We start from the raw sequence: 23,949 nt of genomic DNA on the forward strand, positions 1-23,949 counted from the left end.
ATCTTGCCTCAGCTACTAAATTTTTTGGAATGCTCTTCAGAGCGACGTTACTCCTCCTGTGCCTTCACAATGTACCGCACTGCATATCAAATTTCTCTTCCATTTTGATGTTCAGAAACTGTAAGTTCTGTCATTTTGTATCACTTCTCATTTGTGGGAAATTACCTTACTTCAGGTAATGCCAACAGCATTTAGAGCAAGCTTATCTTCTGGATCAAACACGATATTCCCCGGAATGCAAAGCACTGTCTACACGTTAATATCCTGCACAGTCGTTTAAGAAATCCGATTGCATGGTCAGTGCCTCAAGGGCAGAGGCAGTTTCTTAAGGATTAATAGTTCTATTCAACAGCAAGACGGATTGATGGAACAGGTCTCACTGGGTAAATGGAGTTTCTGTAATAAACAAAGCCGTAGAGTGAAGGAGGAATCAATGGCTAAGAACATGTTTGCCTTTGGGCTTCAGATTAAACGTGTGTTTGCAGCATCAACAACAGGCCAGCCTCACAAACTGAGCTTGTAGGGCACGCACGATGTTCCGGGATACAATTATTCAGCCAATAGCTGAAACATTGTCCTGTCGCCTTGAGCGCTGTTATTTGTGCGTTTGCACGTGTGTGTTTGAGTTTGTGCGCGTGCACTCCTTTGCTTTTGTGCGTATGGAGAAGGGAGAGTGACAGGAAACGTGAGGAAACCTGCAGCTGCTGGAAGGGTCTCGGCCCGAAACGTCGACTGCTTTCTCTTTTCCATAGATACTGCCTGGCCTGCTGAGTTCCTCCAGCATTTAGTGTGTGACAGCATCCTAACTAGTTGGACCTTCCGTATCGGAAGGTGAATGTCCTGCTCTGTCCTCTCGGTGGAAAGAGAATTCTGTCTCTGTCCCTGGGAGTTCATGTATTATTGGAATAAAAACCGAAACTGTGGTTCAATGTCCTAAAAACCTTCACACTCACTCCCAACACCAAGATCTCCTGCCTTGACCCACGGTCAGTTGTTCAGCTGTCACTGTGACTATTACTGTCCAATGTTAAAGGCTTCAGTAAATGTTACTTCTCATCCAAGGGGTACAGTCAGGTGCAGGGTGAGGTAAAGAAGAAGAAAAAAGCAAAAAGTAGATAATTCCAAAGTGATTGGTAACTGCTTTACAAAATTAATAGAAATACATTTGTATTCTTACTTTAGATAACTACTCACATCTTAATGATGAACAAGAGAAAATCTGTCCTTTTTTCCTCACAGATGCTGCCTGGCCTGCTGAGTTCCTCCAGCATTTTGTGTGTCTTGTTTGCACATCTTAGTAATATTGTTCTAACAGTGTCTGAGAAACAGGGGCAAAGGTATGCGGTTCAGAGGGGATCTGAAAGGGAAACTTTTTCACAGAGAGTGGATGAAATCTGGAGTGTGTTGCCTCAGTAGGTGACGAAAGCAGCTTCTCACACATTTACAAAGTGTGTAGCAAACCATTTACAGGCAAGTAGAGTCGTTGGCATGGACATTGTGTGCCAAAGGGCCTGTCCCGTGCTTGAAACACTGTGTGACTCTACAACTTCATGAGTTAATGCCAAATGTTCCCCTCTCGAGATGCCTACTGACAAGGTGTGACATAAAGGCAAGGGATCCTTCGGTTAATGAATGGTTGTAGATTGTGTCTGAGGGCTTCATAGTTCTTCTCAAGTTCACACTGATATTCCACTCGTTCAGACGAGATCAGGCCCTTGTTTTTGACGAGAGCGTCTTCACATCTGTAATAGACAGGAGAGGAACAATGTGACTAGAGCATTCACAGATGAGATACACATGTCTAGAAATAATTAGATGAACAACTAATTAGTTAGAGGGTCTGGCTGAAGGAATTCTGTAGATGAAGGCAAAATACAAGACACTGCAAACATTGGAAAAGAGGAACGTCAGAGGTATGCAGGAGAATACTATCTGCGACAGGAGCGAAATTCAAAGCTCCTCAGTGTCACAGTTGCTCGAGAAGCTGTAGCTCATCTTCTGCCCATGCAGGTTGCAAACATGAAGCTCAACCACGAATTCAACAGTTTTGGATAACCAGCCTCTTCTTTGTAACATTAAGCAGCTGTAACACTCTTTTCTGCCCGACATCCAGCTGCCCAAATAAATGAAGGGAATCCCGGCTATTTTCTCAATTAGTTTTTGTTGTTTAAGAGTTGTCCCGATTAACTGATAGTCCAACTAACCCAATTTTAATCAGTTCCTCACTGAGGTAGTCACTCACTCATCCATTAGGTTTCTGTTGGCTTTGCCAGCCTTGGCCTGGGTAGCAGCCCTCTCCAAGTTAGGAGGGGTAGGTTCAAGTTTTGGCTGCACAGTTTTTGCCCCAGTTTGTTATGCTACAGGAGCTGCATCTCTCAAAGAGATCTTAACTAACAGCAAAGACTCTTAACTGAAGTAATAAAATACTTCTAGCTGCTCATTAAGAGCTATTAAAATTTGACGTAAAGCAATGTGAAGAGATATTGGCAGAGGTGAAGATGTGCAGAGGAAGAGGCAAGAGAGGAGGGGCGTGGCCTTTCTGATATGGGAGGACGTAACCACCTGTGTTTAGAAGGTTTTCTTGGTGGATCACCTCATGAGGCCATTTGGATAGAACATAGAAATAAGAAGGGGATAGTCACCTTGGCAGGATTACTTTGTAGACAACCCCAATAATCAGCGGGACTTGAGGAGCAGATCTGCTGAGAGTTTGCAGATAGTTGTGAGAATGGTAGGGTAAAGTTAGTGGGAGATTTTAATTTTCCCAGTATCAACTGGGGGCATCCAGAGTGCAAAGGGCCTGGAAGGGATGGATTAAAGGAAACAACTTGGGAAGGAACAATACTGGACCTCCTCTTAAGGAACAAGACTGGCCAAGTAACCGAAGTGGTAGTTGGGGAGCGTTTTGGGCACAATAAGCACAATTCCATTAGTTTTAAAATAGTTATGGAAAAAGAATGGACCCACAGGTTAAAGTCCTGAACTGGAGCAGGGCCAACTTTGAGGGCATAAGGCAGGATCTAGCTGAGGTCAACCAGGTGACTCTACCTAAAGGCAAAGGAACAGTTAGCAAGAGGGAGATAGTTAAGAGTCATATCAAGAGTGCAGGAGCAGTGTATTCTTATTAGGGTGAAAGGCTCGAAAGGGAAAGGCGAAAGGGACGTACTAGGTTCAGAAAACACTAGCTGATGAGAAATATTGAGGCTCTGGTAAGGAAAAGGAAAGAAGCATATGTACCTCACGTGTAGGCATCTGAGTCTGAATGAATCTCTTGTTAAATATAAAAGATTTAAGACCAAACTTTGGCAGGCAGGATTAAAGATATGCTAAGAAGTTCCTCAGTTATGTTAAGAGTAAGAGGGAGACTAGGGAGAGACTAGGTCCTCTTAAAGACCACCAGGCCAGAGCTGTCTATGTCTGGAGCTGCAGGAGATGGCTGAGATGTTTAATGTCTGTTACTCGTCAGTATTTCCTAAGGAGAATATCATGGATGCCAAAGAAACGAGGGTAATAAGTAGTGAGATCTTGGATCATAAGTAAATTAAGTAAAGGAGGTATTGCAGCCTTGGAGTGCACTATGGTGGGCAAATCCCATGGGCCTGAAAAGGAACACCCTGATTCTTACGGGAGGGTCAGGGAAGAAATCGCAAAGACCCTTGCAAAGATATTTGCTTCATCGTTAGCCTCAGGAAAAGTTCCAGAAGACTGGAGGGTGGCTGATGTCGTTCCATTGTTCAAGAAGGATAGCACTACTTTTATCCTTTAATGCTTCCTTAATCTATTTCACCTATTCTTCTCAGAATTTGTCTATTTTTCTTTTGTCTGCCCATATTTTGATCTTATCTGTCTTGCTTCTCATTTCTGAAGCAGGCTGTAAAACTGAGAATAAAATTGGAGCAAGAGTACAAATGCAGAGTTCACTGAAGGTATGGTGGTGAAGATGTTTAGCCTTCATCTATCAGAGTATCAAGTTTAAGAGTAGGGACATTGTGTTGCAGTTATATAAGTTGCTGGTGAAGCTGCATGTTGGCGAGGCAGAACTTGTGGAGAGAGAAATTGAGCTGCTGTATCAGGCCAAGGATCAGAATTAGAACTCTCACTCCATCGAGTCCGCTCCACCATTCCATCATGGCTGATTTATTATCCCTCTCGACCCCATTCTCCTCCCTTCTTTCCGTAACCTTTTGTGCCCTTACTATGCAAGAACCTATCAACCTCCGCTTTTTAATACATCCAGTGACTTGGCCTCCACACCTGCCTGTGGTAATGAATTCCACAGATTCACCTCGCACCGGCTAAAGGAATTTCTCCTCAACTCTATTCTAAAGGGATTTCCTTCTATTCTGAGGCTGTGCCCACTGGCCCTAGACTCTCCCACTAATGGAAATCTCTTCTCTACGTCCATTTTATCCAGACCTTTCAATATTTGGTAGGTTTCTTCTAAACTCCAGCAAGAACAAGCCCAGAGCAATAAAATGTTCTGCATATGTTAACTCTTTCATTCCTGGGATCATCTTTGTAAACCCCCTCTGGAGCCTCTCTCTTATCATTGCTACCATCAAGAAGGAGGTACAGGGATGTGAAGACACACACTCAGTATTTCAGGAACAGCTTCTTCCCCTTCACCATCAGATTTCCGAATGGACGATGACTCCATGAACACTACCTTAATATTTTAAACCTCTCTTAATGTACTACTAATTTTTTTATATTGTAGCTGATAGATTTTATTATCATGTATTGTAATGTACTGTCACAAAATAACAGATTTCATGACCTATGCCAGTGATTTTAAACCTGATTCCAATGGCAGCTGATCCTTTCTTAGATGGCCATCCACCCAGTCTCTATTGTAAAGCACGGGCTGGGGGTCTAACGTTATTCCCAGACAGACGGTGAAGAAGTTGTAGGTTTTTCAGCTCTGAGCAGGATCTGATGAAGCACAACTCCCACCTTCCATAGAAAACAACACCTGCTGGGCCACAGCAGACCACTGGGGACGATTTACCGTTTCAGGAAGTCCTTGAAGCAGATGCGAAGTTTGTTGTGGTGTCTGAAAAGCTTGGGATCATCAGGGATTTCTGACAAAAACACTTGAGCGACTTCCAATGGGCCCTGAAATTAAAAAAAAAACATGGAATTGAATGCCTTCACTGCTTTATGTCCGGCCATCATACAGCGCCATGTTATAATCTTGTCTGTCCATCATTCTCCAACTTGTCCTCTTACTCCGTTATGTTATATGCCGATCATCTGTATAAAAGAGAGAAACGTGAATGACGGACTAGGGTATAAGCTGTGTATCATGTTCCTCGTGTTATACTTTGGAGCTCCATTGTTCTGCCATTATGTTATATTTGGGACCTCTATCATAGTACATTGTTTTATATTCCAGTTCATATATCAGACAAGCCTGTGGCTTACCCTGGACCATCCAATGAACTCTGTATGTTATTACATGAACCAATGTTGTATAGCTGTATGAATTGTCCTTTGGACCAGCCATTATGTTGCCTTGAGTGTGAGATGGGGATTTTTTCTTCGGTAACTTTCTGTTACGTCCTGGTATTACAATGTTCTGAGTGTTCTCTGCCCTTTACACAGCTTTGATCTGCTGGTGGTGAAGATCTCCTTGGCCGAAGGAAGTGCTGAGATGTACCTCCTTCAGTTATTTAAGATAACCACAGATGCTGCAGAACAATTTGGGGAACTGCAGTAGGCTCGGGTAAACAACAGCCCCTCTGGTAGCCTTCCCATTCCAGGAGATACAGTAAAACGTTGTCTTGCATTGTTCTTAACTCTCACAAGTCCATCTCCCTCAGACTGTCCCCTGAGAGATTTTCACTTTGCTTATTTAGAGATACAGCACAGTAACAGGCCCTTCCAGCCCAATGGGACCAGTTAACTTGCTGACTTGTACATCTTTGGAATGTGGGAGGAAACCAGGGAGCCCAGAGGAAACCCACACGTACACGGGGAGAGTGTGCAAACTCGTCACAGGCAGTAGCGGGGATTGAACCCATGTCGCTGGCACCGTACAGCGTTACCCTGACCGCCACGCTGCAGTGCCACCCACAAACGTACACACCTGATTGACGGTGGGGCCCACGGACCCCTGCAGCACCATTTGCAGCAGCTTCAGGTTGGGTGGGTCTGCACTTGTTGCCTTTGCCAGCTCGTAGGTCTTCTTCTGCATGTCCTCAATCACGGCTTCAATTGGTCTCAGGCTAATCTGAAAAAGCATGGAACATTGACTGGAACCTAACTGAGGCCGGAAACGGGAGACTGATCTGCGGAATAAATTACACTGCCATCCGGGCAAATCGCAAATTGTTCCTTTAATGTCAACATTCTGCCCCATCCCAACCAGTCACCCCCCACCCCCAGCATTGCCTATAACACCCTGATACAGCGGGTGCTCGTGACTCCAACAGGAATGAAGCTGAACTCAAACTCTGTGAACCACTTCCCCGTGTGTTGGTGTCCAATCCGTAAAGTTAGAACTAGTTAAACTCCGGCAGGATTCCTGCTCACACCAGGGGCAGTGTGTGCACAGTTACTGACACTTGCTTTGAGCTCAATTTAAACAAAGAGCTTTATAATATTCTGACTACAGTAAAACTCCAAGGGTGTCGATGGGTAGAAATGAGCTTAATGTAGAAGCAACAAGCAGCCTTTCCATGTAGCCATTGGGGACATTCAAGTATAAAAAAATAGTAACCACAAATTTATTGGAAGGCGAATCGGTCAGTGGCTTGTTTTGCTAGACGAGATGGAGCTGAAGTCTGCCTCCTCTTGAGAGCTGAGTCAAAGAATCGTACAGTACAGGACGATGGTACGCCCTTCCCCTCAACGTGTTGATGCTGCCCACTGTTCCTATCTATACTAATCCCATTTACCTGCATTAGATCATAGCCTTCAATGCTTTGAGGATAAATCTGCAACAGGACCAAGGGTATCAAATCAATGGTGCATGGCATACTCTTCCAGCAGAGCCATTAACTTCATGTTCTATCTATTGTAACAGTCATTTTCACCAGTCAATGGTTAAATACGGTAGACTCTGGTTAATTGGGACACATTGGGACCAGTACATTTTGGCCCAATTAAGTGGCTTGCCCAATTAGCCGGTTTCATGGAAATAGTTAAAAAGGTATAAAAAAGACAAACTGAGTAACAAATTATGAATTTAAATGAAATACAGAACAAATTAAAACACTACCAATCCCACTACAGTACTATAAAACTGAGCATTAGTTTCCAATAAATACTTAGTGGCAGAAGAATTAATCTGCATCATATTCTTTTGACTGGATATGAACAAAATTACCTAGACACCTAGTGCAGATAATGGACTGCCTTCATAAATGCTATCGATTACTGCATCTTCCAAATCTTCGTTTTCATTGTAACATTCAAAATGATTGAAGGTACCTTCATATTCTTCATAGTTTCTAATTTGCTGAAGTAGTGAAATTGTCCCATTTTCTGTCCCAGCTGTTTCTGGCATCTCTAAGCCTGAATGCTTGAAACCACAGTGAACAAAACGGTTCTAAATTTTGTTACTGCTTATTTCTCGCCAACTATCAGTGAACAAAAAAAAAACGCTGCTTTTGAACAAAAACTCATGCAACTGACACTATTTAAAAACTGTTCAGTACAGTTTTAGTGTCTAACAAATGCACGTGACTGGCGCAAGATAGAAACTGATCGGCAACAGTTTCCTGCCCCAATTAAGCTGCATAGTGTCCCAAATAAGCGAAGGGAATCCTGACTATTGACTTGATTAGTTTTTATTCTTTATGAGTATTCCCAAATAAGCCCCAATTAACCCAACAGCTGCTCTAAGATACATTTCCTCTGCCTCCCCTGTCACATGTCTACCTTCCCCACTCTTAAACCCCCAACCCCAAATTCTGTAAAAATAACTTAAAGCCGACTGTTTCAGGTTCTCTGGAAGTCTGGGTCCAATTGTTCCTCACAATTACGGCCAACTTAGACTCTGGCACGAGAAGCACAGAAATGGAATTTGCACACTGAGAAATTAAACCTTCAAATTCACTCACCTCCCACAAATCTACAAATCAAAGTTGTTCTATGAGAATTCAAACAGGGCCAAACCTTGCCCACCTAGGATTTTTTTGGAGATATGTAACTTCCCTTCTTCCAATCATACTCAGCCTCCCTCTCTTCCTCCAGGACCGGATACACATGACAAATGCAAGGGTGCAGCTCTCTGCTCTTGTACAATGCCGGGTAGTTTGCTGCCCTCACTTGCACGTTATCCATGCACATCTTTTCCTTTCTCTTTCTTGACCTCTCCCTCCAGCTCAGGGGTCAATTGGTTATACTGACTACACTCCCTCCTATAAGCTTCCCATTCCATTTCTCAGTTTCTTTGTCTCCGCCTGTTCTGGCAAAGCTGCCGTCCACACCTCTGTTTCTGGGACAATGCACTCACTCCGAGAGATATGAGGTTCTTCAGGTTGTGAGAGAAGGTAATGGATGGTGATAGAAATGGAAGAGTGGAAGTCAACCAAGGTTTCACCTTCATCATCAATGGCGGGGCCATTTCCCTCTCTTCCGTCACCACTGTTTTTCCTCCAACCCAGAACAATGAGAAATTTTCCCATATCCTCACCTTCTACTCAACCAGCCTCTGCATTCAATGGATCATCCTCTGTAACTTTCAACTCCCCCAATGAGATGTTAGCATCAGAGTTTCTCCTTCCCTTCTCCCTTAGTATCTCAAACAGTCAGTTTCCTCCACAACTCCCTGGTCCACTCTTCAGTACACACAGCACATTCTCTCTACACCAAACACAGACTGGATGACCACTTTTCAGAATACTTCTATTCAGCTTGTAAGAGTGACTCTTGAGTTTCAAGTTGTCTATCACATTAGTTCTTCTTGCAACATGTTACAGCCTTCAGGTCTGAACTCTGCGTTCGACAATTTCAGATAACCAGCCATTCCAGATTTATTTCTCACATTTCCACTATTCAGTGTTTGTCTCACTCCTCTTCTGGAATTCAGATTCCACTTCTCTCCGCCCATCCACACCACCTTCAGGCACAGCGTTACTTCCCTTGATCGGCTAGCACCATTATTTACATTATTCACTTTCTCCTGGTCTCCACCCTTACACACATTTCCCCTGCTTTCCCTGCAGCCTGAAACATGTTTTTCTTCTAACTTTTACTAGTTCTGGTGTGAAGTCATCAGCTTAAAATGTTGACTTGTTTCTCCCTCCACATATGCTGATTATTTCTAACAGTCCTTGTTTTTTTTATTTCAGATTTCCTGAATCTGCAGTATTTTGGTTTTGAATTGTGTTTATGTAGCTTCTTTCACATCCTCAAGTGAATCCAAATAGCTTCACAGTCAAGGACAGATTTTAAAAATGTAATCAAGTAGAATTTCTTTATGGATATTTACACGTAATCAGTGACACTTAGAGGTTCAAGTAGAAGACAAAATGTGTGTGTGTTCCAGCTATAGAGGTAAGTTTATCCAGCGGCGACAGAGTTACTTGCATAGAATCAAAGTATTTCAGAGTAGCTGTAAAACTTCTGAGTTTTATTTCTTCCTACAAGTAACTTTTCAAAATTCACCTGAACTTAAAATTTGTTCTAAATTTTAAAAAGTGATTAGCTTTGTCACTTGAAGCATTTTGCTCTGTTTCAATGTACTTGTACATTGAAACATCGAAAAAGAGCAAAATGCTTCATTGGCGTTAATGACTAACACTGTCAAAGGGTGTGCTGGGGGCAGCCTGCAAATGCCGCAATGCCCCCGGTGCCAACATAGCTTGCCACAACTTACTAACCCTGACCCATACATCTTTGGAATATAGAAGGAAACCCGCGTGGTCATGGGGAGAACGTACGAGCTCCTTCCAGACAGCAGGTGGGAATTGAACCTCAACATTGCAGCTGGTGCTGCAAAATGGTTCGCTAACCGCTACACTACCGTGGCTTCCCAAATGTTTCCTTTCATTCCCACTACACTTCTGTAACTCGCCAAATGTTTCCATTGGCACTTTAGCACTGTTTCCTTTGGCATCCTGCTAGACCATGTGACATTGAAATAAACACACATACCCATAAAATGCAGAAATAAATGTAAATACCCATTTATACAAGTCAATCCACATTCACATGATTAAATATCCACATTATAAATACAAAAAAATTCCTTAAATGCACAATATATCTTTCTAATTTCTACTGTCTGAATTCCTAATTCTGTTTGCACTTTGATCATTACCAAATGCTTAAATGATACACATTCCAAATGTTTTAGCTATAATTGTTTTATACTCTCTCTGAGAACTGGCACTTACTTTGCTTATTCTGCTCATTTCAAGTGCTTAATATTTTACAGCAAAGTATTTTTCTTCTGATACCAAACACACATAGAATTTGTAAAGCAGTTGAATAATTAATATTTGTATTTATATTTCTATATTGCATTGTCACAATTTAAATATCCAGACATTAGACTGTAGTGTCAGGTCTGCAATGCAATTAACAGATTTTGAGACGAGCAGAGCAAAATCCATCCCACAAATGGCAATGGAATTTAGTGTGATTAGTTGAACAAGGGAGGCAGACTGGGAGACAATTTTCTTCCAATAATCTCGATGCAAATTTACCTTCACCTGGACTGTCAGACACAGCCCTGATTTTAATGCTTTCTCCAAAGGAGCAAACTGTAGCACTGTGTGGAGATATTTCAATAATTCCAAGTTGTAGGGTGATCTTAAGTTGTCTGGGAGGCTGGAGATGTTGGGTCCAAATTTTGTTTGGGAGTGGAATACAACAGGGATCTGTTGAGGGTTTTAAAATCATATATTGGGGACTCAGATGGAGTAAGGAGGGTGAGACTGAGATGAAGATACATCAAGTAGACAACTGGAAAGTTAGAAAGGAACAAAGTCAGATTTGTTGATGGGAAAAGCCCGCAGCGAATGGTGCAGATGGGGAAATGGTAGGCAATCCATCTTGGATCCAATGATGGAATCACTAAAGCCTAAAACTGATCCACCTTGTCCATGGCCCTGAAGCTCTCTCCAATTTCACGGCCCTTCACCTGATCTTTCAGAGAATTTTTGAATCTGGTAGGGTTTCAGCCTCTATCATCCTTCCAACTATTGAGACCAGACCCACACCCTGATTTTCTTCCAACTCTTTTTACCAATTAATAAATTCTTGCCTCCCTGGTTACTGACCTTAAGTGGAACATTAGATATAATTCTGGGCAGTGCACAGAAAGAATACTTTGTACAGGGCAAAAATATACAGTGCAGGTATACAGGATTGATAGAGAACTTCAAGGGTTAGAGTCATAAAGTACTACAGTGCAGAAAGGGGCCCTTTGGCCCATCTACTCTGTGCTGACCAAGTCTTCTGCCTAATTCCATCTACCTGGACCATAGTCCTCCACACCCCTTTAATCCATGAATTCACATTAGTTTATAAAGAGGGTTTGCACAAATCTGGCTTATACTTCTCTGAGTTTAGAAGATTGAGGAGTGGTCTGACAGGGGATTTGTAAAGAAATTATTTCCCTTCTGCGGGTAATCCAGTCCAAAGGGACAGAATCTAAAAATTCAAGCCAGGAAATTAGAAAGCATTTTGTTGCACAAAGGTTGTAGAGATCTGGAACTCTCTATATGTTGCCAGTCCCACCAAAACTCTCAGGACTGAGATGAATTATCATTAGATAAAGGCATTGAGGATCATGGTACAAAGGCAGAAATTGGATTTCAGCTGGAGATCAGCAAAGATCTAATAGGAACAGCAGAAAAAGCCTGAGGGATGACTGGGCCACCCCGGTCGATGCTTCGGAGAGCAGGGTTAAAAACTCCCACCTTTCTGATGTATAAACAGTGTTGAAGATGGAGCCAAGCTGATCCCTAGTGCTGGACTTCCTGAGCAGGTATCACCTCACCTCCTGTTTCTCTATCACATTGATCCTGGTCTTGATGTATGGAAAAGCGTGCAAGGTTGTCAGGATGGTTTTACGCTTATACTGCTGGCTAAGCTCCCCGTGGGCCCGACCATTTAGTGTGTATGGGGTGCTGTAGATAAACTGCCTCAGGTTAGAGTTCCTCTCGTAGTTGCTGACTCGGTTTTTCAGCTCATACGCTTCGAAGAATGGCTCCACGTAGGTCACCTGGATGTAGCCCTGTAAAGCAGAGAGTGTTTCACTGGTTTAATCATCCTCTCAAACTCAAGTTACTTGTACTTTCCAGTCTGTTTGTAGGCAGGCAGTCAGGAGGAGGAATCCTGTGTAATTTTAACCCTTTCAGCCCTGAAGCTGTTTGTGACCCCTTATTGCCATCATTGTTCAGAACATCAAACAGGTGGTTGGGTACACCTGGATCTTCCCAGATGTGTGTGCAGGTTAAAAGCTAATTTATACTTGTGCGTATGGGCTATGCCGTAGTCCTGATTTTCACTTCTGCATCGCTCTATGCCGTAGCGAGCACACGTTGGTGTGCACCAAAACGCTAGTTGGCGGTGGGGTTTCTGTGCCACTGTGTTGAGTTTCTCCGGGAGAGACATGGACGAGGAAATGCATTTCAAACATTTTCACACGTCGGCAGGTAGATTTGACGACTTGATTCATCTATTTTGCATCAGTGTACAGACATGGCGGAGAAGAAGCAACCGGAAATGCGATGCTACCAAGTGGACCAATCACAGTTGTTGCGGTCTGTGTCACCGTGACGTGTGAGTAACTTTTCTGGGGAGTTGCACGTCACCCTACGGCATCGATGTGGCGCACAAGTATAAATCAGCCTTAAGTGTATGCTGCTGCTGGACCTCAGGAAGTTTAATGGTCCCACTTAGCACAATGTAACAACCTTGCGCAATCTGGGTCGCAGCTTTGTACTGTCCTTCTACTGAATGGGGCTCACAGGGGCCAGCTCTGCTTCTGCACGGACTAGGCCCTGTACTTTTAGAATCACTGCTCAGCCCTTGCAGAGACCAGATCCCACACTGCTACAGCGTACGTGCTCTGATCCCACAGTCACAGTGACTGCTCCAAGCCTCAAAGTCATGCAACGACTCAGCTCTGTTTGTAACTGAGTGCCTCACTGGCGCACTGCCATACCCAGCCATGCCTGCTCCGTCTCCCCCGTATTTTTGTTCTTGGTTTCATTAACAGTTCACTTGATGACACTGGTGTCAGTGTATAACACACCTTATTGGGCTCCAGGCTCTCCTTCTTAACTGGTGAAGAATCCTTGATAATCTCCACACGATCTTTTCCAAACATCTGCTTGTAAAATTCCTACAGCAAACAAATGCATTAAACAGAAATTTTAGCTGCAAAGCATGCACTCAACTCCTCAGACCTATAAACAGATTTTACTTAAGCAGCAGGAGGAGGCCATTCAGCCCAGGGTGCCTGCTCCACCACTCAGTAGGTTCAGGCTGAGGTCCCCTACCTCCGCACCAGGTTTGTGCACCAGCCACACTTCCCTGGATAGCCCAAACTCTACAATTAACATATTAATTAACAGATCTTTCTCAGACCTTTTGGGTCTCACTGCCTTCTGGGCAGAATTACAATCTCATTCATTTTCTATATCCTTTACTGACATCTAATTCCCTCTGAACTATATGATTTGGAGGAACAGTGGTACCGCCTACAGGGCCACTACCTCATCACTTCTGCCATACAGGCTCGATCCTGATTTCAGGTGCTTGCCTGGAGTTTGCACGTCTTCCTTTCAACTCCCCACTAATCCCAGGTGGTGGAATCGGACAAGACCAGGCTGGGGCCTGCTCCCGTTTCAGGAGTATTTTACCACGTCACTGAGGTGTGAGAGTATCCTTGATCCATTACCTCTAACCTCGAGGAGATCTCCACCAGTTTAGTGATCCCCGGTTCCTTGTAGACGTACTCCTGCTCGTCCAGCTCTCCAAACAGTGACCCGTAGAATCCAACACGAAAATATGTCCCAAACATTCTCTTATTATCCTGCAAAATATGATTAGAAGAACAGACACCTTCACTGGAAGGCCTTTTTTTTTGACAAATTAAAGTTCTGCTGCTGACGTAACAAATAAACTCAGCAAGAAGTGGTACACTTCAAAATCCAGCTCTGGATCTGATCAGCAGCCAGTTTAATTCTTCCCACCATATACTCATTCACCATTACCTCTCCCTGCTCACCCTTTACTCTTTCTCACTCCTGATCCTCTTCCCTCCCCAGCCTTCCTCTCCTTCCCTGTTTTACCCTCACTTCCCTCCCCACCTGGACTGCTTTCCCCCTCTGTTCAGCTCTCTCACATCTCAGTGCTTTCCAAGCATGGCAGTAAACGTAGGGGTGGTAATGCGACCACATAATGCCTCATTGCTGAACCGTTCGGAGCAATGAGAGGAAGAAGTACAAGGTGGCAGGGGATAGGTGAAACCTGGAGAGGGGGAGGGCTGAAGTAAAGAACTGCAAAGTTAATGAGTGAAAGAGATAAAGTGCTGGAGGAGGAGGAATCTGACAGGAGAGGGTGGAAAACCGTGGAAGAAAGGGGAGGGGGAGGAGCACCAGAGGGAGGTGATGGGCAGGTAAGGGAAAAAGGGGAGAAAGGGAAATGGGAATGGGTGAGTGGTGAAGGTGGGGGCAATTTCTGGATCTTCCAGAAATCTCTTGAGCTTCCCAGCTCTTTACTTCACCCCTTCCCCCTCTCTTGGTTTCACCTATCACCTGCCACCTTCCCCCCCTTACCCCGCCTTCTTACTCTGACTTCTCATCTTTTTTCTCCAGTCCCACTGAAGGGCCTCGGCCTGCTGAGATTCCCCCAGCATTTTCTGTGTGTGGTTGTGTGTTGCTTGGATTTCCATCGTCTGCAGGTTTTCTTGTGCTTGTGAGCACAATCTTCTCCCAACCTGATCTAGAAGGTTAAACAGTTCCATAAGTTGCAAAGAGAGGGTGGAAGTTTAAGATCATGATCTCCTCCCCACCTCAGAGGCACTGTGGCCTGATGGTGGGGAGGAGATCATGAGCTTAAATTTCCTTCAGTGATCTGGTTGGTCAGTCGCATAGAAATGCCACCTTTTGGGTTCAATCCCAACCTCTGATGCTGTCATCCTTGTTAGTGTGTTGATTTCCTCGGCTAGTATGTTAATTGGCCACTGTAAATTGCGATATCTGAGAGGCGGGGAGTTGACAGGAGTATGGGGAGAATCCGTTACATGAAAAAATAGTGGTGGTGGGGGGGTTTGGAATTGCTCTGTGAGCAACCATTGACTTGATGGGCCTTAATGACATCCAGCGTTATTGTATGGAAATATAGAGCATATTCAATGATTAACACTTGTTGGACCCTCCCAGCTGACAGCCATACTGATCCCTGCATCTTAAAGGACTGTTTCAAGAAGAATGTATAGCAAAGTAAATGATCAAAACGGTTAGCGGTCTTCATCAGTGAAGAATGGGAGGGGGTGGAGGGACAGAATGGGAAGGGTTGCATGTTCTTTCAAGCAGACTGATGAGTAACATCAGTGCTTGTGGTCATATTGCCCACCAGAACCCCCAACATCTTCCCGAAGCATTTACCTCACGCAGGATCAGATCAAACGTCTCCTTCAGGGCTCCGTGAATAGCAGATAGTTTTTTAATATTCCGACGGAATTCAGCAATTGGAATAATCAGTTTGTAAATTTCATAAACGGCTTCGTAGAGTTCTGCCTTTAAAAAACAACCAAGCGTTTTTATGTTTTACAGCCGCACTTTGGAAAGAGCAATATGAGATCACAAGCCTCCAGATCAAAGTGCCCCTCCTTTAAAATAGGAATTCACTTTTTTGCGTTACATGATGCAAGGAATGGCAACACTATTCCATATCAGGGTGACAATGAATTAATGACGCAGTTAGTTCTGCCGACATCACAAACTGTTGAAAGATCAGTGCTTATAGCACAGAAGCCTTTTTCTTACCCTTACTGGCTCTTTGAAAGATTATTAATGCAGCTGTAGGTGAGGCTAAGTACATTGTGGTAGCTCTTTGACACTGCTGATGTTGATGCACCAAGCAACTGCAGCTCAGACTAAACACTGGATAAAGATCCCTTTATATTAATTAATTAAACAATCAAAGAACGGACGCAGACATTATGGTACCAAGTGCAACTGCAGATCAAACGGAATATAAATATAAGTGATGTCTAATATTTCTGTTCTTAGTTTGCAGAGAATGTAAACATAAAGCAGAGACTTTTCACAAACTGAACTTCATGACAATAATTCCAGGAATCCTGTTGTTGCAGCCAATCTGGTGGGCCGACTATCGAGCTGGTTCCTCCACCCATTCCCATGTTTCAAGCAAGTTCCCTTCCGGAAATTGAGAAATAGACCCCTCATTCTCAGTAGCAGACACAGCCTTACGAGGGCTGAACACATACCTTGTTGAAGAGTTTAGCCGCCTCATCCAACAACTCCAAGAGACCCTCTTCACTGAACAAGTTTCCCGTCCAAATACCCTCCCTCTCCATGGAAAAGACCTCTTCTAACACCAGAGATTCCTCCAGGACATTGACGGAAATTTTCTGGTGAGAAAAGAAGTAAGAAATCCAAGCGCCATCAGTTGCCGAAACAACACCAAGGACCACCAAGCAATTCTTGGCCAATTGCCAACAGCCAGACAAAGGGCCAAGAACCAACTACCAGCCATTCCTTCAGAGTCTGAGCAATTTTCTGTCTTAATACATTTTTAAATCAGAAATTAATTAGATTATTTATCCAGAAACTATCTTTTAAAACATTATGATATTCAAAAGAATATATTGGTAAATTTGATAGAATATGTCAAGAGTTGAATGTAAGGGGATAAACTAGGTAAAGGCCATCAAGCTGCAACTCTCCTTTGTCCACTCAGACTTCAACAAGCAGCCAAGCCATGGGTGGCCCAAACAAAGCTATACTGAAAAACTATGATGCTACTAGCAATTTTCCAAATGTTCACTCTTTTATTAAAGTTCAATGGCGCTGGAAGTGGTGCAACCTTTACTTTCATTCATCAGGTGGCACGACAGAGGTCTAAAGCTTCTGATGAAGTTGAATGTGGCAGATTATGGGGAAGTGGTCTCACCTACCTGGTCTGAATCCAAACCTGTAGGGATCAGTAAGTGACTGTTGCTATCTCTCTCTCTCTCTCTCTCTCACTCTCTCTCTCTCTCTCTCTCTCTCTCTCTCTCTCTCTCTCTCTCGCTCTCTCTCTCTCTCTCTCTCTCTCTCTCTCCTCTCTCTCTCTCTCTCCCTCTCTCTCTCTCTCTCTCTCCCTCCCTCTCTCTCTCCCTCTCTCCCCCTCTCTCTCTCTCCCCCTCTCTCTCTCTCTCTCCCTCTCTCTCTCCCTCTCTCCCCCCTCTCTCTCTCCCCTCTCTCTCTCTCTCCCTCCCTCTCTCTCTCCCCCTCTCTCTCTCTCCCCCTCTCTCTCTCTCTCTCTCCCTCCCTCTCTCTCTCCCTCTCTCCCCCTCTCTCTCTCTCCCTCTCTCTCTCTCTTTTTCAAACACCCCATGTCAAATTCTGGACATGTTTGTAAGACTAGGCAGTGGCATTCATTTCTGCATATGACCATCTGGAATTCCCTCACCAAACCTCTCCAACTTTGGTTGGAAAACTCAAGGTTCTTCTCAAAACTAAGCTTTTAGTCACCTAACATAATATTTTCTATGACTCTTTGTCAGGTGGTGTTTTACAACACTCCCATGTCACAGCCTATAGGTTTTCTTATGTTCATCGAATATTGGAAGTGCACAGTGCTGAAGAGGCCATTTGGTCCATCATATCTATGCCAGCTCAATAAGGGCTACCCACCCTAACCTCACCTTCCAGCTCCAGATCCTTAGCAAGCAGGTCATGGCTGTTCAACTATATGTCAAAATACTGTTTAAATGGGTTGAGGTTTCTGCATCTGCCACCCTTCATATGGTGAATTCTAGACTCCTTGTGGCTGCTCAGTGAAAATAATCTTCCATGCCTCTTCTCAAATCTTTCTGCCTTTAACTAAAATTTATATCCTAAATTTTTAAGGCTTCAGCTAAGTGAGATAGTAACAGGTACATGTTAAGAGTGATTTTTTTTCAGTTCTTAATCCTTTCAACTCTCTAGGCCTCTCAGACTTTTGTAGGGCTCAGTTAAGTCCTCTCAGCCTTTGCTGATTTAACTAAAACTATTTGCTGACTATTTATGGAAAAGAGTGAAACAGTCAACATTTTGGGCCAAAACCTGATGTAGGGTCTTTCTTTTAAAACATAGAAATCCACAGCCTATTACAAGCCCTTCAGCCCACAATGTTGTGCCGACCATGTAACCTACTCTGGAACCTGCCTCAGATTTCCCTACCACATAGCCCTCTAAGTGTCTCTTAAAAGTACCTTTCTAAGAGCCTCTTAAAAGACGCTTTTGTATCAGCCTCTACCACCGTCGCAGGCAGTGCATTCCATGCACCCACCACTCTCTGTGTGAAAAACTTACCTCTGACATCCCCCTTGTAGCTACATTCAAGCACCTTAAAACTCTGCCCCCTCATGTTAGCCGTTTCAGCCCTGGGAAAAAGCCTCTGGCTATCCATAAGATCAATGCCTCTCATCATCTTATCCACCTCTATCAGGTCATCTCTCATCCTCCGTCGGGTCCAAGGAATAAAGACCAAGTTCACTCAACCTATTTTCATAAGGTATGCTCTCCAATCCAGGCAACATCTTTGTAAATCTCTTCTGCACTCTCTCTATGGTATCCACATCCTTCCAGTAGTGAGGTGACCAGAACTGAACACAGTACCCCAAGTGGGGTCTAACAAAGGTTTTGTAACAATACCTCGCTGCTCTTGAACTCAATCCCATGGTTGACAAAGGCCAACACACCATACACCTTCTTAATAGCACTGTCAACCTCCGTGGCCGCGTTGACTGTCTTGTGGACACAGACCTAAAGATCTGGCTGATCCTCCACACTGCCAAGAGTCTCTTTTGCCTCTTCTTTGCTCAATCGACCAGTCAATATAGTATGTATCACCGTCAAGTAGAGTGCCCTTCCTTCCCTGTCAACCATGTGGCTAATTTATATTAAAAAGTGCCACCTAGATGCAAGTTGTTATCACATAGTGGCAGAAGCTGACCTGAAAGCTCACACTGCCCATGGGCAGGTGGACAGATCCATCCACGCGGTTCAGATATTCAGCCACCAGGGCAGCACTGTGCACCACACAGTGGGCAGCCTCGGCAAAGCACTTCCTCGCAATGTGCTTCGTCACGATGTTCCGCAGCCACATCAGGCGAAGGTCCACGTAACTCTGCAAACCTTTTGCAGTCCTAGAGAAAGCACAAACCACACACTGCAATGAATCACTTCGGCATCGCGCAGGATAGGGCCATACTTACTGCCCATTCACGCAGCAACCTTTCTTAGCCTTGCTCATTAGTAGGTATGAGATATACCTTCCGTGGTGGAGGAGGAAAGGATTTACACGTACGGTCATAGCTATATCTCAGTGATTAGTGCTATTGCGTCACAGTTCCAGCAACGCAGGTTCGATCTTGACCCCAGCCACTGTCTGTGTGGATTTGCACTTTCCTCTCATCTTCCAAAATCACCATGGTAAATTAGGCCATAAGACCGTAAAATATAGGAACAGAATTAGGCTATTTGCCCCATTGAGTCTGTTCCACCATTTCATCATGGCTGATCAAAATTTCCTCTCAGCCCCAATCTCCCACCTTGCCCACCCATATCCCATCATACCCTGACCAATCAAGAGTCTATCAATCTCTAACTTGAATATACATGAAGACTTGGCCTCCACAGCTGCCCGTGGTGACAAATTCCACAGATTCACCACCCTCTGGATAAGTTAATGAACTTTGGGACATTACTCATAATTTAGGTGGGCAGCTGGAGAATTGGGTGAAGCTGATGGGAGTGTAATTGGTTACAGGGAAATGCGGGGAAGGGATGGAATTAATGGGAGTGTAATAGGTTACAGGGAAATGGGGGGAAGGGATGGAGTTGATGGGAGTGTAATAGCTTACAGGAAAATGGGGGAAGGGACGGGGTTGATGGGAGTGTAATAGGTTACAGGGAAATGGGCGGAAGGGACGGGGTTGATGGGAATGTAATAGGTTACAGGGAAATGGGCGGAAGGGACGGGGTTGATGGGAATGTAATAGGTTACAGGGAAATGGGCGGAAGGGACGGGGTTGATGGGAATGTAATAGGTTACAGGGAAATGGAGGGAAGAGACGGGTTGATGGGACTATTCTGTAAACTAGCATAGATTTGACAGAACAAATAGCCTTTTATATTGTAAGAATTTATCTTCCTGATTTGGAGACAGGTGAGAAGATCTGTGTGGTTTTGTTTGCTATTGTTGTAAACCTGAAATTATTGGAACACAAAGCAATAGCTAGGACTGGGAAAGTGCAGAGTCACCCATCTGGCTGGGCCTAAGTTATGTGCAAAGAGACCAGGACATGGATAGTATAGGTGATTATCAGTAATAAATAACACAGCTCTGGCCATGCGGAAATATCTGTCAGAGGATCCCGATAGATCATGGGTGACACTACTTTGAAGTTCACGGATGCTTCTGTTGCCAGATGGGACAAACTGATCCTTTCCTGGCTCCCTGTACTGCAGCTTCCATCATCAGTGGGTTTATCTCAAGGGCCCACAGGCCCGGTTCTAATAAAAGCTGCCAAATATTGAGGGTCAAAGGTAAATGGGGAATCCAGATTACCAGATCTGTCACTCAGCACTGTTTAAGCATGGAATATTAGTTAACAGAGAGATTGGAGTTTTCCAACAGGACACCGACCCAGCACCCCCACCACTCGGCATCCCTCTCACACACCATACACAATAGAGGGACAGTTCAATGTCCTCGAAGGCATTACCTGTACATGAGGTCAATCTGCATGTCCACATCATGGGGGAATTCCTGCAGCTTCACTATGTCACACAATACTCCATTCAAATTCTGCAAAAGCTCTTTCACCTGAAAGATCATCACTTTGTAATCATTAATTACCTCACTTAATTATTATACTATCAGTAAGACTGATCAATTAATCTCACGAGAGTTGGTGCAGTCCCACTACAAACTGAGCTGCCGCTTCACCTCTCTGATGACCCAGCTTCGGTCCTGATCTCTGAGATTTGCTCATTCTCCAAAAAATGTAAAGTGTCTGCTGTTTGGTATCTGTGGCTATGAGTTGGAGCAAAGAATATTGAATAATTTCACTTATAAATTTTTCTTTAGGTCTTCATCAAGTTAAATTCTCAGATATTAAATCTGCTCTCTTCCTTGCTCCCACCCTTACTACAAAAAAGCTTCCTAATGACTGCTGGCATAGCCACACTCATTTTTCAGCAAGACAGAGAAAGGTGTTTTGGCTCAGGGAATACAAGTTGGACAGAGCCAGTCTACGCTGGTGGCTGTCCCAGTCTTAGTGCTGAGAAGAACTTCACTGCCTCAACGGCTCTTGATATTATCCACTGAGCTTCTGGTCCGATATGCCTCAGGCGAGGCAGAGTGGTAGAGGTAGACCCTCAGACCAGCTGGACCAACTCTAAAAGAATAGAGAAAGCCAAGACCAGGATTTTTGATCTGTTCTCATGCCCTGTATCCTATGCAACACCCACTAAGACAAGTGTTGCTAATCTCCAACAACAGCCTGAAGGCCTCAAGCCAGATAATCAGAAGTACATGGGCAGGGCTCAGGCTGAATTCTCCTGACCTGATTCCCAGGCTGAGGCCCAGTCTGAAGATAGTCCTGAGCCTGAATGCTTCAGAACAATATTAGCACCTCAAGCCAGTAGTCAGAAACATTGACACCATCTGATTAACCGCCAACAAGGCTGCTACAAAAACAAAGCATAAATCTCACAGTTTCTACAAAACAAACATATCATTTGAGGCTTAGAGTTTGCTTACCTGCCCAGGGAAACTGGTTCTCTCCATGGCCCTGTCTGTTCCCAGATAAGTTTGGATCATACCAAGGGATGTCTGGAGACATCGCTTATCCTGGTTGGATAGTTTCTCCGCCAAGGATGCCAGGCTTATGGTAATGTACATTTTAGCTTGTGGAAAATACTGAACACAAGTCCCAGGTTAGTATCAGAGTACCTAGAAAGTATTCTGCTCCATATTAAATATCAGATTTTATTGTTTGATTTTCACCTCCAGGTCTGTTTTTCTATCAGTTCTTGGCACAAGAGTGTAGACCCCTTTATCTTACACCCAAGAGATGCTGGAAATCCAGAGCAAAACACATAAAATGCTGGAAAAACTCAGCAGATCAGGTTCAATCTATGGAGAGGAATAAACAGTCGACTTTTCCGGCCTAGACCCTTCATTGGGACCGACGAAAGGTCTTGGTCCAGAACATCGACTGTTTATTCCTCTCCATAGAAGCTGCCCTGACTTGCTGAATTCCTCCAGCAGTTTGAGTGTGTATCTCTTTATCTACAGTCTTTCTTCTATCTATCTTAATAGGTTTTTAATCCACCCCAAGCAAGTGGCTTCCTGTTCCATCCCATGAGGAAATTGTTATCTGCGCCATAGTACCAAAAGATCTTACTATGGTTAAAACTCACAGAAGCTGGCGTAGGGATTCATACTGAATTGGCAAATGGAGGAACACCAATACAGAAACACTAACCAGAGCTCATGTGATCCCAACCACAGCTCACAGCAACTGTTACCATGATATACACTTAGTTGCTGCTTTTGTTTCATCAACTTTAACTCAAATAAAAATAGAAAGTGCTGGAAATTCCCAGCAGGTTGGAGGTGGTTGCCTAAGCTCTTCACTGTTTCCAACATTTTCAATTATTTAAATTTTAGATTTCCAGTATCCACATCTTTTTGTTTGATTTTGAACTAATTATTCAGCTTCGGTTGACGACAGCTGACACTCATAGTTTATACCCCAGATTACTGTGTAAGGTAAATGGTTTCTCACTCACTGCGCTGTAGCTCTGCCTCATGAGCAGGTAGAGGGAGGCCGAGGCCTGGACCCGTGTACTCTGGAAATGACTCGTGCATTTTTGTAGCAGCAGCAAGCACAGGTCCATGGGATGCTCCGAGTCCTCCTCAAACAGGGCCTCCGGAAACTGCAGCAGGGGCATATACCAGCAGCCAGTTACCTCCACCAGAGCGAAGGCCCAGAACAACAGCAGTCAGAGGCTCGGGCAATTCAGCGGCAATCGGTATTTGTTAAAACACTCGGACATAAATGTGAGTGCTATGCACACACAATCACGCATGTACAGCACGCACACATATGCTCATGCATTCAGACACATGCTCAAACACTCATACATACAAGTTTACATAGGCAACATGCAAACACACACACAAATAGAAACACAGATTATATACAGATTTGCAAACAGATAAACTGCAGAACTGAGATAATTTCTTCACAAGTTGATGTCCTTTTTCACTCTCACGGAATCCAACTTTATTCTAATCAGAGGAATTTTGCCCCACCCAAGTCTTCAGGAAAAGAGGACTGCATCTGCTGTGGAACCTCGGGGGAACAGAGAACTGGAGGGGTGCAAATGGACAGAAGGTGAAGGAGGGATGGAGCCAGGAAGCAGGCTAACTGAGTCCGAAATGCAGCAGAGAAGCTGAGGGCAACTGGGCAAAGAAAATGCAACACGTTACTGAATCATCTTTATGGGACTTTTTGAAGGGGTGGGAAGTGGAAACAACAGGGCCTGAAATTATTTTGCACACCAAAGGGTGTAGCTGTGGCACACGGAAGGAAGGCTGGTCATAGGAGTGCTGATGTAACCTTCAGTACTGTTTGATGTCGTGAATGGTTTACTGGGATGAAACGTGCTGTCAGCATCTCTAGTTTAGCATGTTTTAGGTGGGAGGGGTGCGGTTTGGAGATGGGGGTCAGTGGTTGCAGGCTCAAATGAGACT

The 23,949-nt window shown here is 44.1% G+C and overlaps 1 protein-coding gene across 3 annotated transcripts in view; it reads right to left on the bottom strand.

The window, feature by feature from the left end:
• The window catches only part of LOC132406173 (dedicator of cytokinesis protein 8-like), a 239,078-nt gene that overhangs the window by 10,543 nt on the left and 204,586 nt on the right, over positions 1-23,949 (bottom strand). For 2 of the 3 annotated variants that reach the window (XR_009516088.1, XR_009516087.1), the window contains exons 35-46: positions 22,983-23,129; positions 21,949-22,107; positions 20,909-21,009; positions 19,135-19,327; positions 16,421-16,564; positions 15,576-15,707; positions 13,865-13,999; positions 13,217-13,306; positions 11,957-12,193; positions 6,089-6,232; positions 5,009-5,115; positions 1,195-1,742 (exon numbers count right to left, since the gene is read on the bottom strand). Coding sequence is in view for 1 of the 3 variants with exons in the window: in XM_059991466.1 (XP_059847449.1) it covers positions 1,586-1,742; positions 5,009-5,115; positions 6,089-6,232; positions 11,957-12,193; positions 13,217-13,306; positions 13,865-13,999; positions 15,576-15,707; positions 16,421-16,564; positions 19,135-19,327; positions 20,909-21,009; positions 21,949-22,107; positions 22,983-23,129 (1,746 nt within the window). In the remaining 2 variants the exon portion in view is untranslated. Of the gene's footprint in view, positions 1-1,127; positions 1,743-5,008; positions 5,116-6,088; positions 6,233-11,956; positions 12,194-13,216; positions 13,307-13,864; positions 14,000-15,575; positions 15,708-16,420; positions 16,565-19,134; positions 19,328-20,908; positions 21,010-21,948; positions 22,108-22,982; positions 23,130-23,949 lie in introns of those variants that run through there. The other variant, XM_059991466.1, reaches the window with a different exon arrangement.

This window comes from Hypanus sabinus, chromosome 16 (assembly GCF_030144855.1).
Source record: "Hypanus sabinus isolate sHypSab1 chromosome 16, sHypSab1.hap1, whole genome shotgun sequence".
NCBI classification, from domain to species: domain Eukaryota; kingdom Metazoa; phylum Chordata; class Chondrichthyes; order Myliobatiformes; family Dasyatidae; genus Hypanus; species Hypanus sabinus.